The 17,599-nt window shown below is 44.0% G+C and overlaps 1 protein-coding gene across 3 annotated transcripts in view; it reads right to left on the bottom strand.

Annotated features, from left to right (window-relative positions):
• Positions 1-209: 209 nt before the first annotated feature.
• The window catches only part of KAT6B (lysine acetyltransferase 6B), a 104,311-nt gene continuing 86,921 nt past the window's right edge, over positions 210-17,599 (bottom strand). For all 3 annotated transcript variants that reach the window (XM_063307674.1, XM_063307672.1, XM_063307673.1), the window contains exons 13-16: positions 16,880-17,039; positions 15,262-15,591; positions 7,690-7,990; positions 210-4,084 (exon numbers count right to left, since the gene is read on the bottom strand). In XM_063307674.1, the coding sequence (XP_063163744.1) occupies positions 1,656-4,084; positions 7,690-7,990; positions 15,262-15,591; positions 16,880-17,039 (3,220 nt within the window). In that variant the 3' untranslated portion in view covers positions 210-1,655. The remainder of the gene's footprint in view (positions 4,085-7,689; positions 7,991-15,261; positions 15,592-16,879; positions 17,040-17,599) is intronic.

Below are 17,599 nucleotides of genomic sequence, written 5' to 3'. Positions count from 1 at the left end.
AGAGCTGGTAAAGGAAAAACTAGGTTAACATTCCCTGAGCTGGCCTATCTAGAGTACATCTGTCTCTGACGTTCAGCAAAGTTTCTCATGCAACTTCCAAAAAGATGTTTGCTGAGGTTCATGGATTTTGAGCCATGTCCTGTGATCTAGAACAAATGGCAACAGATTTCATTATTCCCACGTGCATCAGTTATCTCAAGACACGAGGCTAAAATGGCTCATAATTTATTTTCATGTTAAAATGTACAGCTTGTTTTCGTTTTATTTAAATGACTGACTAAAAAGTTAACATAAATACAAGAAGTTTCACTGTGTCTATTTTTATACATGGATCAAGCCACTTTTGGCTCTTACTGTCACTCTGTACAAGTACAAAGGCTACCAAAAAGGAAAAAAAAAAGAAGCCATATAAACAGACACAAATACCATTTGCTTTTTTTACATGCGTTCTTTAAACTTCATTTGATCTATTCACACGCTACTGTTCTATTTACTTTTCTTAAAAAATAACTCCAATATTTTATAAAGATAGAAAAATCTACAGATGGAATGAAAATGTAAAGTTTAGAGGCATTTCCATAAAATAGCAACTTTACACCAAATTCACAATTTTTTAAAAAAAATCCTGCAAATTTATCTGCATATGAAAATGTTTCAAAAACTTGATTAAACACTTATGCTTCATTCAAACAATAAATGTTTGTATCTAAAAAAACCTGTGTAACAGTAAGCTGCCTTTTTTTCCTTCTTAACCGAAAATAATCTGTTATCTGAACAAAAAGGGAAATAATCTTTAATCAAAAATTTGTCATTCAAAGATACAATCCATCACGATAATCTTGTGTGTCAGCTCCAAGAAAAGTTAATCAGATTTGTGCAAGCACATTGTAACACACTGGGGAAGTTTGCAATGAATTGCACCCAAAAGTCTGAACAAATCCAAACTGGAATAGCTTTCAACGCATTTTCTTCTTTTTAAATCTAATTAGCAAAAATATATATATATATGTATGCATGTATGTATATATATATTTTAATACCTCTTAAAGAGGGACAACCTAATCAAGGCAAAAGACCCACCAATTAAGGAAATGGCTTACTGTTAAGCACAACACTTGTACAGTACTACGAAATGCACTGTCACTAACAAAGAGAGCGGCATGCGAAAGTGTCCACTCGAGGAACAAAGTAACCCATGAATGCAATGCGAAAAGGCATTTACATGGTGGAGGAAGAAGTGGGGGGGGGGAGCAGGCTCATTGAACAGGAGGAAAGCTGACAGCCAGCACAACATCAGATACACTCCAGAAGAACCAGGGTCAAATGGGAGCAGGCACATCCAAAATGGCAGTAAACCCTCGGCTGATTTTGCATGTTCGCAACACGTTGTCCCACACCACAGAAGTTCAGTTGTATAAAAAAACGGCCAACTGCAAACAAAGCAAAATTGCAAATGAAATAAGAATAAAGGAAACTATATAAGGCTTTCTGCTGCATACAGTTCATAATGGTGCCACAACAAGTATTTTTGCATTTACACCAATTGCTGGTTTTGAAATCACACGCTCTGAAACAGTGCATGTTTGTGCAGGTCAACCCCTTGCAGGCTCGCCTGGTCCGGCAGCTGCCTCCCGCTGCATCCGCAGCCTCAGCTCCTATCTCCGCATGTAGGAGCTGTTCAAAGACTGTTTAGGATTGATATAGCCATGGTGCGCTGGAGGAGAATACATCATGTTGCTGTGCGGGGTGGTCTGCACGGACTGCTGGGCATAGGCCTGGGTTCCCATCATTCCCATCTGCATCTGCATGGGGTACTGAGCGGTTTGATTCATGTAACCATGATTGGTGTGGTACCCGCCATTCATCATTGGCTGAGACATGCTATAACCGTTCATAGCATTCAATGTATTCATGTTCATATTCACCGAATTGACATTGTAAGCAGGAGTCGGCATTAAATTCACACTCATGTTCATGCCACGCTGCATGGTTAAGGTGCGTGCTGGCCCTTGCATGGCCACAGTCTGCGAGGTGCGCCCATAGAGCTGTGGTTGATGGGCGGCCGCAGCTGGAGGCAGAGACGATGACTTAGTTCTAATGGAAACGTGGCCCTTGCCAGGCATCTGAGTCTGTAGTCTTTGGGTATGGGACAGGCCAACATTAGATGTAGCCAAGTTACGCTGCAGAAGGGGAGGCGGCAAATTCATTGGGGGAGGAGTGAGGTTAGGGGGCGGAGTCATTGTAGCCTGGACTTGGCCTCCTCCTGGAACTGGGTGGGAAGGCTGAGAAAGCTGGACCAGTCCGGTGCTGCTGAGAGCAGTTGTCAGAGAGGCACTATTTGCATACGAAGTGACAGCAGCTGAATGACTGTAAGGCAACGAATGGTCCATCAAGGTATTGGTTAACTGCTGCAGTTTAGCCAGGCTGAAGGTGGCAGAGGGCTGTGGATAATGCCCTGCTGCAAACTCCCCTTGGCCCATTCTTTCATACAAGCCAACATTGGCACTGCCAGCCTCTGTGATTTCGCTTAACTGAAGAGGCGGGCTGAAGTTGGTCGCCATACTACACTGCGAGAGCTGTTGGTTGCTGCTCGGAGGCCTTTCAATCACACAGGCTTGGGGGGATTTCACGTTGCAAGGCGGGGGAGAGTTGATGCTCGTGCTCTGCATCATGCTGCAGCTCCCATTCATGTTCGACATCTGCTGGGTCACAGCACAACTACTCTGGGTCATGTTACTCGACGTGAGAGTGCTGTACGAACAGCTGTTTTGCGAGGCGTTGTTCCCACAGATGTTATTGCCCATGGTGGAGTCATAGCTGCTCGGGTTTTCATAGTTCTCTGTTGTGCTCTCAATACTGCCCAGATCACTAAATCCGCTATCAACAACCTGCTGGGAATGGTCAGAGACAGACGGAACATCCATCATGGGACTGGTTTCCATGTTCTGCAGGGATGACACTGAGACGGTACTCTGATCCGAGCTCATCTGGGCGTAACTGTTTTCTAGTGCAGGCACATTTGGACTGTTAGCAGAACGAACTGACTGGCTTGGATGAGACTGGACAGATGAAACAGGACTGCTGTGATCCGACTGCTGACAGTCATCTAACGAAGCTGCCTGTGGGCTTTGGCCGGTATTGGAGTAATTCTGCAGGCTCTGACATGCCTCTTGAGTCTCCGCACAATCCTGAAACACGTCTTCCTGCTCCACTGATTCCTGGGTTAAAGACTTAACCGCCTGGATCGTCTCAGAGTCTATTTCCAGAGTTTCTGAATTTGTGTCCTTGAATACACAGCTGAGTTCATTACTGCTGGCTTCATTTGAATTTTCTGTGTTTTCATCTCTTGAATCAGACACAGAGTCCAGAATAGCAGGAAGCTCTTTAAGGTCGCTGTTACACTTGGGCGAAAGATCGACTTTACAGTCCATTAAACCCATCTCATCTGGCCTGCCATTCTGTTCCTCAGTATCTAAAAAAGGTTCTTGATTCTCAAGTACTTCTTTAAAAGCTTCTCCTGAGGCTACCTCCTCAGTTTCCCTTTCTTCTGAATCTACGTGGCTTTCATCCTCATCATCAGCATCATGTTCCTCATTACAAGACTGTTTGTTCTCCTCATGTTCTTCTAAAAGCTCAGGCTCATCTTTCTCCAGTATTCTCTCCTCTTGTTGGTCCTTAACTTGACAACTATTCACACTTTCCATTTCTATGTTGCTTTCATCTACTTCATCTACATTTTCTGCCCGGGGAAGCTCTAGATACTCAGACACCAAATCTCTTCCTTCATCCTCATTTGAGAAAATGGCTTCTGAGTTTTTCACTTTTTCTGAAACAGAAGAAGCTTGGCATGGGTCACTTTCAGCCACCTCTTCTGTCTCCTCTCCCTTCCCCTGAGAGTCAGGCTCCATAGGAGTCTCAGGTGGAGTGTACAAATTAAGTTTAAACCCCGGTTTTCTCTCTTTAGCCTGCCTCCGCCTGGATGAACACTGCTTCACACTTTTAGGCCATCCCTGCTTACGCATCACTGGCTCAAGATTGTCTTTACTGCTTTCTTTCAGGACATCTACATCCTCTTCAGTGATAACTGTGAGGAATGAAAAAAGCCAAGTTAGTCAAATTCGAAGTTATTATAATTAGATTATTATATATATTCTTGTTCTAATGTATTCTTACATCAGGATTTCAACAGAAAAAGTTTAGTTAGTTAAACTAAACATACAAAGCATAGATGCCTGCAGGGTTTGGTAAAACAAATCAAGATGGAGGCCACTGTGGTGCAGTTGAAGCTCCATCTGCAGCTTCGACCAAACTGTCACTACTGCATCTTGACTTTTTTGACCCAGGGACACCCTGATGCAAAAGAACATTGTTTTCCATTACTTGGGCAGAAAAGCAGAATTGCATGGCAAATTTCTTGCATTTTAGCAAGCTGTAGGGACATGCATTGGGACAGCAGGTTTGGGGTGGTCCCTGCTCTGAGACACAGGTTTCAGGTGTTTTGATGTGAGCACAGAATGAAACAGGGTCCTTTTCTTAAGGGCAGAAGTGGGACAGGGAGAGCAGTAGGGAAAAACTCAAGGCTGAGCATGGAAAAGTGCTGGAAAGATTGAGAGAAGGCAGGCTGGGATTATAGGCCAGACATGGGATAGTACAGGCCTGGGAGCCGCCAAGAGGAAGAGGGGACAATCCACACCACTACTGCCGTTCTCTCCCTGTCCAGATTTTGTTTTATCTAAAACCCAGAATACCCAAAGCATTCCAGATTTCCATTCTGCTGAACCATGCCTGGACCAAAATGCATTGGCAGAACATGACTCTGTATGGAAAGTGGTGGGATAGAATCAAGTAAATAAGGCTGCGGAACCCAATGAATTATTCCTGGTTTATATTCACTGGCCAAAAACATATTCAAAAATTCAATATACATTTCAGATATTTCTTTTTAAAAAAACTCACATGTATTTTGCACTCTGACAAATATGATATAATATCTGTCCTGCTAAGAATGTGAAAAGTGACATTTTCATGAAGAAGTGTGTGTTGCTCCTAAATCATGCACCAAAGTAATAAACTAATAGGCAATATTATATTGAAAAGGAATTGTGAGTCTTAAAGAGTAAGCCTCAAGCACATTTGAACACAACAGATGAACCAATGTTTTATTACAGTCCAAGACCAGATCATAAAAATTAAACAACCAAATACAATTTGAGGATACAATACAATCTCATTAACTAATTAAGTCACCTACTTCTGTATGAACACATCTTTTACTAATACCAAAGGCAGTAGAATTAAACACTGTCTTATCCATTAGAGTACCTAAACTACTAAAAGGAGTGACATTTTTCAAATAGGGATCTAATTTCCAGATGGAAAAAATAATGGACACCGTTTGGCAATGTATGAATTTATTTTGCTGGGAGGACATCCTGGGAGGGCATCCCATCTCAGGGGGAGATGGGCAGTGGCAAAATTTGATAAATAAATAAATAAATTTGTTCCTTCTGTAGCCTAAGTGGAAGAAAAATGAGGAATCATTCTGGGGATGAAAATTGTTTGAAAAAAACACTCTTTCTGGCTATTTTTAAAGCTGGGGGAACTTCAAAACCTGACACAATTTCAGTTAATATCCCTTTCCAAGGATTTCCCTCTCACATCTGTAGGTGAAAAAATAGAGAACTTGGGTACCACCATTCCTACTAGCCATGATTTCAAGTTGTGTGTGTAGCTGTCCATAGTTTCTTCAAAAAAAATTCCAGGAGGGGTATATTTTACAATTTCTGAACTGCTCCTTTTTTTACATTTTTTCTTTAAACATGTGCTGCTTGTTTTATACAATTTGTTTTTGTTTATTTTACTTTGAGGTTTTGACTGGCCATGGACCATAATAAATAATAATTAACTGACTGCTACTTCTGAAAGCTAATTTCTATTTTGATCCTAATTGACGGGGCCTTAAAGGTACAGTGTGAACCTGCTTCGTAGAATATGTTTTGGGGTTTTGTATCATTCTGGGTTAGTATGTACAGTATTTCCTTCCTTTGGTCTTTGATTTTCTAAATGTACCTTGGAAGGATCCCCCATACAATTTGTCCTCTCTAATGAAAAAGTCTGTTAACTGTACCCAGGATCCAATGTGGCAGTGGCTGGCCCAAAATTTGCCCTGACCAATACTTGACACCATGGTTCTGATGGAAAACTTCATAAAGTCTATAAGAAAAAAAATGACAGTTCACTATTTTAGTTAGCTTCTAGGGAGCTTCTCTCACATGTGTCTTGAACTAAAAAGGAAACTGCAGCTGAAGATTTAAAGAGTAGAGCCAAAATATCTGTTATGCGTTCACATTTTTAAAAATATAATTACTGAATCTACATTCCTAGAATTTTTTCCTCAAGGTGAGAAATTACAACACCCAACACTGTAGGACTGGCTGTGTTTGTTTGGTTAATACCTTTGCACAAAAAGTAAAAATGTTCTGATAATGAGAGAGGCACACCTTCGGAAAGACAGTCTAACCTTCCCTAAAATTTGTTTCCCAAAATCCATGTTAAATATAGCTGAGCAGAAAACTCCCTTCTAATCATTCACACAGCTGTATCTGAGGCTGCAGAAGGAGATCTTAGAGGATGAGTGATTACTTCTCTAGGCTTGTTCCCAGCTCACGTGCAAAGAAGAAAAAGAATGTGTCTAAGTCCCAGCTACTTCGAGAGAGAGAACATCATCTTTGCTTGAATGGAGTGAAATTCTTTTTAACATTAGTGGAAGAGTATGTACAAACAGGTGGAGTTGCTGGACTTTCTGATTAAATCTAGTCTGGTTGGTAACAGCTGTCAGTCACTATGTTGTGATTCATTGGGTCTTCTGAGGAAGTATTTCAGAATGGCTCCTCTAAATCAGAAACAATCCCACCTCCATTGTCTTTCTGGCCCACCGTTACAAGCAGCCATGGCATGTCTTGCAATTCACTGACATGCTGCGCCACAATTATATAAACAACTTGCCTTTGGTTTTGCTAGGGAGCTTCTACTAAGTTGCACATGTCTTCCACCTTTTCTGCCAAATAATTAATCTAAGAAAGGTGCTGAAGAGTAAATAAAGGCCCCAAAAGAAGGAAGGAGGGAAGGAAAGGAGGAGCTTATTCATCCTCTCTACCAGAGAGCACAGCATTAAAAAAAGAAAAAAAATGAACATAAAACATGCCTTCCTGATTTTACTTGGATCAATACTACCGACAATGACCAGAGGAATAAGCTATGCTTTCCAGAATATTTCCCAAGGGTTTAACTTTCTGAACTGTATTATTAAGAATTCTCAATAAAGGAAATAAAATTTTAAAACTCTGCTATAAACTAATAAAAAAATAATCAAGTGGACTGATCTGACTAAAAAGCAGAAAAATAAAAAAAACCTCCAACATTCTAGTAAGACAGAAAGAAACTGCAAAAACTATTCAAAAATTGCAGTTCATTCATATTATAAAGAAAATGTTTAAAACATTGTTATTTTTACTACAAACCTCAACCTTTCAAGTCAATGAGTAACAGCAACTCATGAAAGGCAATTTAAGGCATTTGTTAGTCCAATTCCATCCATGAAGCCTCTGCAGAAAGTCCTACTAAGCTTAATGTGGTTTATACTCAGTTCCACCTGCAAAGCACTGCCTTCTACCTTCCTCTGGCACTCACCTCTGCATGGACTATCGTTCCGGTAACATCGATTGTCTTTCTCCTGCTCCTCTTCATCTTGTTCATTTTCTTCCTCTTCCCCAGACTGATGCTGGAACGCTGCTTGAAGACAAGCCTTCACTTGGTCATTTTCTCCATCTGTCTCACAAGCCGATTCCAGCTGTGTCATCGGCTGCTCTTCTTCTGAGTTATTAAAGGGTTCATTTAAAACTTCGGTGGTTTCAGAAATTGTCTCCGTTGTGACACTGCTATTAATCTTTCGGCGTTTACGACCCCTTTTCTTTTTCAATATGAAAGGTCTCTAAAAATAATGTTAAACATGTTAAAGTTGTTTTCTACTACAGATTAAGGTTACTATGGTGAAGAGGTTGAATTTAATTGTCCCCCTTTCATGTGTTAATGGTTGCATTGCCTAAGGGAGGAACTTGCCTGAACTTGTTTTAGTTTCAGTTTCCCTTCTGTGTAGGCTTGCAGAGAATATGCAGCTGAGAGAAATCTCTCCTCTCAGCAAACAGCCTTTAAATATGTTTGTTTTCTGTAAATAAAATTATTTTTATAGAAATGCCTGGTGTGTGACTTTTCTGATCTCTCCTGGGCCAAATGCTTTCTAGCACTCTGCCAACACCTTTCCCTACATGCATATTCTATATTTAACTTTTTTAAAATTTCAACTGTGTACAAATATATGTGAATGTATATATGTGTGAAAATGCCCCTTCCTTGGAAGAATACGCCATGTGTCAGTGAAGTGACTGTAGTCCGTGCAGCTTATGCTATTGTAAAGGTGTTTGTCTTTAAAATATTACAAGACTTTGCTGTACTAGAACTAAGGGAACCTTGTCTACTGCTGTCAACACAACACCATCAAGATTTCAACACAGCATTAAAAGCAAAATATTTGACTGTAGTTAGACTCCATTTTCTTGCAGAAGTGTTAATCTGGTCTAATTGACTAGCAATCAAAGGACAATTAAGAATTAAAAAGGAGAAAACATTTGGCAATACCAGAAATAGTAGAATTTAAAATATTGTATAAATTTATATTTTAACACATCAAGAAAATATTCAAAGGGAAAAAAAGGAAATAACTTCTTTGTAACATGGATAATCCTTTTAGTACAGGAGATCTTCTGGCTACTAAAATGCAATCCAGTAAAATAAGAAACAATATCAGCTCAGCTAGGAACAAACTGTTTGGAGACAGAACCATGATAATGTTTCAATTATTTCACAGGATGTCGGTGTCATGTTCATCGTTGCAATGTTCAATGTACATCGTAACGTTTCGCATGCCATGGTGCTGATGCGCGTTCTGGTTGGGAGGGAGCTGCTGGGAGACCTTGTACCAGGCTTTCTATCTCTCTTCATTGGGATGGAATGTGTTTGGGTTATCGTTTGTGTTCAAGGTCTTTACCCGTTGATTAGCAGAACTCGTTAGGAGCACCTGGGATGGGGAATTTGAAACAGTTGAACGAGGGGGGAGGGATTACATTCGCACCGAGGGTTTTTAGTTTATATTTGGTGCGCTTTTGCTCATTCTCAGCTTTCTTTGTACTTGCATACTATTCTTAAATAAACCAGATTTTATTCAAGCTCTTGCTTGTGAGTCTGAGAATACTTTAGGATAGGCAACCATTACATAAAGCTGAGAATCTTTTTTGTGATACCTGTTAACTCCTTCCAAGTGCAATTCTTGTGAGGAAAATAGTTAATGATGGCAGAGCTGAAACCAACGTCCGGGGTGCTGGAACCGCAAGCTGATCCAGTACCACAGAGCCCCCTTCCCCCTGACATTTCGTTCTACCCAAGGGACTCCAGCTCAAGCCCTGAGCTGGGGGGATCTAGCGATGAGGGAGAACCCAAGGCAGAGATGGCTGGTGCTTCCTGGAAGTACCGGTTCCCACTGACCCCAGAGGGGGAATCGACCAAAGTGGCACCAGAGAGACAGCCTGACGTCTGACGGAGGGAGGAATTGGTGACCCCTGAAAGGATAAGAAGGTTGGAGGCGAGGATGGATTCGGTGGAGGACCTGTTGAAAACCCTGTCTATCGCGATGGGTGACCAGGGAAGCCGAGATGAGAGTCCTCGCTCCGCGCAACCCTCTCCCCTTCCTCCCAACGGACCACCAATGATCCAGGGCAGGAGGCAACACCGCGACGGAGCTTTGCCCTGAAGAGGGTCCTCTGGGGTGACCTGGGGCCCTGCTGCTCAGCCCACAGTTGGTTCCCCTCCAACAGGGAAGGTGGTGAAAGACTTTGCTGTCAAATTCGATGGGGACCCCACCAAACTATCCTTTTTCCTAACCAACGCAAAGACCTACATGAAACAATTCGGGTCGTATTTCACGTCAGAGGAGGCTAAGATATCGGCCATGAACCCTAAGCTGAAAGGCAGAGCAGCGGACTGGTATGTCCAACTGACGGAGGTTGACGCTCCTGAACTCGGGTCGTTTGAAGACTTCATGTTCGTCTTGAAGCTGTTTTTTGAGGACCCCCTGGCCAAGGCCAGGGCTAAGGAAGCACTCAAGGAGTTTACCCAGGGACACAGGTCGGTGGCCAACTATGCCCTAGAATTCAAAGCTCTGGCGGGCAAGGTTCCCGACTGGTCCCAGTCAACACTCATCGAGCGATTTAAGGAAGGACTTAACCGAGACGTCCTCAGATGGGCGCTAGGCAGAGATGACCCAGAGTCGCTGTACGAGTGGATCTGTTTGGCCGGTAAGGCTGAGCATGCCCAGCGCACCTACATGCAGACCCGGCGAACCGAGAAACCAACAACCCTGATGCGGGGACCCTGGAGCAGAGCGACGGCTGCCTCACCGGGCTACTGAGCAGGAGACGAGGAGAAGGATCGCCGCTATGCGTGAGGACAGTGTCTCCGATGTGGAAAAGGAGACCATTGAGCCACAGATTGCCCGAAACTCAAGACCAGAGATTGAGCGACGAAAGTCCCGGCCAAGTCGCCCCCGGCATTGCACCGAATGACCATGGCCAAGGGGGCTGCCGACGTTGAAGAAGATATATATCTCTTCGCAGAGGTCAAGGATGCTGCAAAAGAACTGGTGGGAAACGCCAGCCACCTGCCCTGAACTGCGCCCTGGGGCAGGTGGAGGAGGATGGGCATGAGGACGCTATGGTGAGTGCTGATTGCTCCACTCTAGCAGTGAAAGTGAAGCTGGGCTCCCGCACTAGAACCACGGAAGTTTGGGCTCTGGTTGACTCTGGGTGTTCGAGGTGCCTCATCCACCCCGATCTAGTCGCTGCATTACACCTGCCTAGTTTTCCTCTCCAGCAGCCCTTGATCTTCACCCAGCTAGACGGGTCAACGGCGGCGGGGGGGGGGGGGGTCCAGCAACTCATTTCACTGGAAATGTAGCGATGCAAATGGGCAGCCACAAAGAGGCTTTAAAATTTATCATTGCGCCTGTGGGCGATCCCATGGTAATTCTGGGAATCCCCTGGTTAACTTGGCGAAGTCCATATATAAATTGGGAGCACCGGACCATTACATTTAGAGATGGGTTTTACTAAGCTCCGACAGTGGGGTGACCCTTAACTGTGGGGGGGGGGCAAGGGCTGCGATCGCCGCGCCCCAGCTTGCCGCAGTTGGAAGGGCTGCCGGACCGTTATCAAGACTTTGCAGACGTCTTTGGGGAAATGGAGGTGGACCAACTGCCACCCCATCGCAAAACTGACTGTGCAATTGAGTTGCTTCCCAACGTGCAACTGCCCAAATCAAAAATTTACCCAATGACTAAGAAAGAACTAGAGGCATTGCACGATTTCATTGACAAAAACCTGTCACAGGGTTCATTGAAACTGCTAATTCCCCAGTTGGAGCTCCTGTGCTCTTCTGGGAAAAGAAAGATGGTATGCTCAGACTTCGTACGGACTATCAGGGGTTAAATTCAGTCTCCCTATGTAACAAATATCCTCTGCCTCTAATGAAAGACATGTTAGTCCACCTATCAAAAGGGAAAATTTTCTCCAAGCTCGACCTTCGCGAAGCCTACTTTCGCATCCGCATACGAGCTGGAGACGAGTGGAAAATCGCTTTTAATTGCCCGTTAGGCTCCTTCCAATACAAAGTCCTCCCGTTCGGCTTAGCTGGTGCGCCTGGAGTGTTCATGCAATTGATTAATGAAGTTTTGCATGATCACTTATTTAAAGGGGTCTTGGTCTACTTGGACGATGTTCTTATTTACTCTGAAAATGAGAAGGAGCATGAACACCTTCTTAAGCAGGTGTTGGAAAAACTTAGGGCAGCCAAGCTGTATGCCAAGCTGTCAAAATGTGAATTCCACAAAACCCAACTGGACTACTTGGGCTATCGGGTCTCTGACAAGGGAATTGAAATGGACCCTGAAAAGATTAGGGTCATCTTAAATTGGGAACGCCCCCGTACCCGACAGCAACTGCAGAGTTTTCTGGGGTTCAGTGACTATTACCGCCAGTTCATCCAAGGGTTCGCTGAAATTGCCTTGGCCCTCACCGACCTGCTGCGCATGAAGAGGTTGGGGAAAACACGCAAGGTGAAAAATCCTGGGGCAGTGTTAAATTGGACACCAGAATGCCAGGCTGCATTCGAGAAATTAAAGACTTTCGTTACCGCAGAGCCTATTTTGAGGCACCCAGATCCTGAACTCCCCTTCGTAGTACAAGTAGACGCTTCTGACTTTTCTATTGGGGCCAGATTGTTGCAAAAAGACTCTGACAACATCCTGAAACCCTGCGCTTATCTATCCAGAAAATTTTCTGAGACTGAGCGCCGGTGGCATGTTTGGGAAAAAGAGGCTTTTGCTGTAAAAGTGCTTTAGAAACTTGGCGCTGCCTCCTTGAGGGTGCTACCTGCCCGTTCGAAGTTTGGACGGACCACAGGAATTTAGAGGCTCTCTACACCCCCTGGCGCCTTAGCTCAAAACAAATTCGATGGGCTCAATTTTTCAGTCGTTTTAACTTCCAATTGAAGTTCATACCTGGCAAGAGAAACTTTCTCACGGACGCTTTGTCCCACTTGCCTCAGGACTTTGACCAAAGCCCTCAAGTGGTTGGGACTGTTCTCACTGTGCCACAATTGGGCCTGGCTGCTGTCACCCGAAGCCAGACTCACGCTCCACCAGCTCAGGGCCCCGCCCCTTCCCCGAAGCGAAGGGCACCAGTTCCTTGTCAGTTACAAATGGACTTTCTCCAAGGAGTGAAATCTGACACTTGGTTGCTGGCTAATAGAGACAAAGTTTCCTTCAAACGTGATCTCGCATGGGTGGGCCACCGCCTTTATGTGCCTGAAACCTTGCGAGCTTTGGTATTACAACGCTCCCATGATGATAAATTGGCAGGCCATTTAGGTTTCGTGAGAACCCTGCATTTAGTCCGCCGCCAATTTTGGTGGCCCTCGCTGCGGCGGGATGTTAAAGACTATGTTGCCTCTTGTCCTGTCTGTGCCATGTCAAAGAGAAAAGGGGGTAAACCGCAAGGGCTTCTCCAGCCTGTGGCCAGCCCATCTCGTCCTTGGGCCGAGATCTCTATGGACTTTATCGTTGACCTACCACCCAGTCAAAAGCAAACTGTCATTGTAAAAGATTTTTTCTCAAAACAAGCCCATTTTATTCCATGCACTTCTGTGCCTTCTGCCCCGCAGCTGGCTCGCCTATTTTTATTCCACATTTACCGTTTACACGGCTGCCCCTCCTGTTTGGTGACTGACTGCGGCACACAATTTACCTCCCAATTTTGGCGGTCCTTTTTGAAATTAATTGGCAGTAAACAGGCGTTGTCCACGGCGTCGCATCCGGAGACGGACGGATCTACTGAGATTCTTAACTCAACCCTGGAGCAATTTCTTCGTGCCTATACAAACTACCATCAGGACAATTGGGTCGATTTGCTGCCCTTTGCTGAGGTGGCTTATAACAACGCTGTCCACCAGAGTACTGGACAGACCCCTTTCTGGGTTGTTTCCGGCCAAGACTTTGTTCCCATCCCTGAATTGCCGCAGCCCCTCTCTGCATCCTGCTCGGCTCACAACTGGGCTGCTCAGCTTGCTGATTCTTGGCCGGTGATTAAGCAGGCTCTGGGCGATGCTCAAGCTGCCTACAAACTCCATGCCGACAAACACCATTCTCTGCAACACACCTTCAAAATCGGGGATCAGGTTTATCTTTCTACTAAATTCATAAAATCCCCTCAACCTTCAAAGAAGCTTGCCCCTAAATTCATCGGCCCATTCCCTATTGTTGCTTTTATCAATCCTGTTACTGTCAAGCTGGACTTGCCCCACAATTTGAAACGCTTACACCCTGTTTTCCATTGCAGCTTACTCAAGCCGGTCGACCACTCTGCCCACTGGCACCCCCAACCTCCTTCACCTGCTCCAATCATGATTGATGGCCAGCAACACTTTGAAGTCAAAGAGGTTGTCGACTCCCGCAAACTTCACAACTCCCTCCAATACCTAATCCGTTGGAAGCACTTCCCCCACCCTGAGTGGGTGCCTGCTCGCCATGTCAATGCTCCTGATTTAGTCTGGCGCTTCCACTTAGCACACCCTTTGAAACCTGCTGCTTAACTGTTCTTTTTGTGTACAGATTTACTGGATTTTGCTGTGTAATTTTTTTGGGGGGCGGTATGTCATGTTCGTCATTGCAACGTTCAATGTACATCGTAACGTTTCGCATGCCATGGTGCTGATGCGCATTCCGGTTGGGAGGGAGCTGCTGGGAGACCTTGTACCAGGCTTTCTATCTCTCTTCATTGGGATGGAATGTGTTTGGGTTATTGTTTGTGTTCAAGGTCCTTTTTACCCGTTGATTAGCAGAACTCGTTAGGAGCACCTGGGATGGGGAATTTGAAACCGTTGAACAAGTGGGGAGGGATTACATTCGCACCGAGGGTTTTTAGTTTGTATTTGGTGCGCTTTTGCTCATTCTCAGCTTTCTTTGTATTTGCATACTATTCTTAAATAAACCAGATTTTATTCAAGCTCTTGCTTGTAAGTCTGAGAATACTTTAGGATAGGCAACCATTACAGTCGGGGGTTGTTGGGGATGCATATCAATGGGAAAAGCAGAGATCCCATTAGGAACTGTGAATAAGGAACTGGAGAATTATCGACTGTGTTAATGTCAAGTATAAACATGTGACAGATACACAATCTGATGTTTTAGCTGGCAATCAGAAGAGGCAATAATCTGGAAATGAAATAGGGGTGATGGTACATGCTAACTTTAATGCTAACATTAATGCTAACTTAGCATTAAGAAACAAAATGATATCACTAGTTCTTAATTTAATTCTTTTTTGTATCCCTGCATACTAAAAAGCTGCATAATTACTGAACCTATGTATTTTTTTTTGCAAAGGAAAGAGACAATAAAATATACAAGCATGCTCAGTTAACACCCACAATTACTAGCAGAGAATAATATTTTGATTGCAAAAGTCTACAAGAAATTAGTGGTCTTTCAAAGCATGCCTGCTTTTAAGATAAAGGAGGAAATCTAAATGCTCAAGCTCCCAAATGCAGCTAGCCAAGTGTTACAGATCAAGTGATTTGGAACCAATGTTTGGAACTGACCTTTCTCTTCATAGCAAGCAACTGGGGCTTTGCCAGCCTTGGAGGAGAATTCTGATGACGTCCATCCATCTCCTCCTCTTCTTCCTTTTCCTCCACCTCCTCCTCCTCCTCCTCTTCTTCTTCTTCCTCCTCCTCTTCCTCCTCTCCACTGCTTTCTTTTGGTAGGTCTGTGGACTTATCTCTCTCCATTACTACAGTTACACCTTCTTGAGGTCGCAAATACTTGCTTTTAGACTGCGCTTTTGCAGGCAACTGCCTACCGCTTCTTGTGGAGTACAGCTCTTGCTCTTCTTTCTCCCAGCAACTTGCTTGCTCCATCAGTCGCTCAGCCTGAGCAGCAAAAGAGTTAAAAATAATGGATCACAGAAATGACATTTAGCTATCACTCATTCATGCATTGCTGTGCATGAAAAGTAAGTTATAGGTTAGCTTTGATCAGGGCAGCAGCCCGTCAGAAGGTTCCTCTTAGCAGCTCTTTTCCCATAAGGAAACAAACCGAGGATTGCGTTTCATGGAAACTGTTGCATCATTCATAAGGCAACACTGATTTTGGTTCTTTTTAGCAGTGCATTATGCCCTTTGATATGCAATTTCAACCACCTCAGAATTGTAGAGCAACAGATATTAAAACGTTTTGAACTCTGCACCCAATCTCACTGGAGCCTATACTCCATAGCATAGGGAAGAGCATTTGGGAAGCAGTGAAAACACAAAGCAAAAATTATTCCCGCTTGTTCTGCCTTTCCACTGCACCACAAATCCTTAACAAATGATTTGGCACTCATCAGAAGAGGCCAATAGTGTAAACTCTTCTTTATAACTCGATCATGCACACACATACTTTGTTCTTAGCATAGATGTCAGAGCTTCATCCCACCTCATCTCCACCTTCATCTCAGTCTCTATCCTTCTCTTTCTCCCTGTACCTTTAAACTAAACACCTGGCAGGCATTTTGGTCATCTCTGGGCTTTACCTGCTTCTTCCACCTCCTCGCTGCTTCTTTCTTCTCAGACCTCAGTACTCTCTCTTTGATTCAAAACTCTGCAGATAAAGTCATGAATCTCTCAACTGTCTAGAAAATCTCACTAGGGTTCTCATTTGCCTCCTCTGTAGAGCTCTACATTGTTCTTTCTTTCTCATGACTCTGCCTGCTCACTTGGACTGATCCATGTGTCTTGGAGCGTCTTCTGCTCAGATGTCCTTCTTAAACTGTATGATGCTTCCCCCTGTTTTCCAACAAACTCCAGTGTGAAACATACTTAAATCTTCACCCCTATTTGAAATTAACCCTTAGAAGCAAGAACCTTGCCTCCTGATCCACAAGGAGAGTGGCCATAGAAATCTGTTAAATGAATGAATGATCCTTTCCACCCGTGTGTTTTCACTGCTTCTCTCTCACCAGTCAGATTTAGAGCATCACCCTTTTTGTTTATGTTACAATTGTGGCTGCACTATATATACTAATAGAACTATAGAAATAAACCAACCACCTGTGAACTGGCCAGGAGAACAGTCATGACAGCCCAACATAACTTGGTGTGTTCTGCCCAATATCTTCACTGATTTACTTTTACTTATGTTCGGGAGGTGGCTGCCACATTATGTGTTTGCTATTACCTCTTTTTCAGCTTCTCTCTCTTCCTCAGAAACCGCTGCATTCGGAACTAGAAGAGGAGTCCACCTCAAGCTTTCTGGGTCTACTTCATTGATGCGTGGATTGCTTTTCAGTTTCTCCATGTGACGGGAGATCAATTTCTCCCTTCTAATTACCATAAATCTATAAGGTAAACATATCTGAAGTTAGAAGAGAAAAATATACATAAGCAGATGGGAGGGTACCTATTTGCTGTAGGGATGGGTCTGGAATTAGAGTTCAGTTTTTCTTTAACACATTTATAGCCCTCCTTTGTGTAGGAGCCATTCTTGCCAAAGCATTTGTCCTATCCTGGTGATAGGACCACAGTTCATAGGTAAAGAGGCTGCCACACAGAAGGCGTAAGTCAAGTCCCCTGGCGCAAAGAATTAAGAGGTTTATCTTTCTGCTGCCATCTAGTGGTAATCCACATTTCTGCAATTTGGACAATGACTAGTTGTCATTGTTGAGGCAACTGCTGACCCTTCGCAAGGCCTTCATGAGGCTTCTGTGATGCTTCGTCAGCAGCAATAGAAGGAAAAACATGGCGAAGGTCAGCTGGGGGTGGGGGGTTGGCTGGGGTAGGTGCATTGCAAAGGCCTCACAGAGACATTGCGAATGCCTTGTGAGGCATCAAGGAGGTGTGTTATGAAGGGCCAGCACCTGCCCCAGCTGGGTGTGCCTCGTCAGCAGGTACAAGAAGA

Source organism: Candoia aspera, chromosome 6 (genome assembly GCF_035149785.1).
Source record: "Candoia aspera isolate rCanAsp1 chromosome 6, rCanAsp1.hap2, whole genome shotgun sequence".
Classification (NCBI taxonomy): Eukaryota; Metazoa; Chordata; class Lepidosauria; order Squamata; family Boidae; genus Candoia; species Candoia aspera.
The sequence above is the reverse complement of the archived record's forward strand: the minus strand, read 5'-3'. Positions and strand labels throughout refer to the sequence as shown.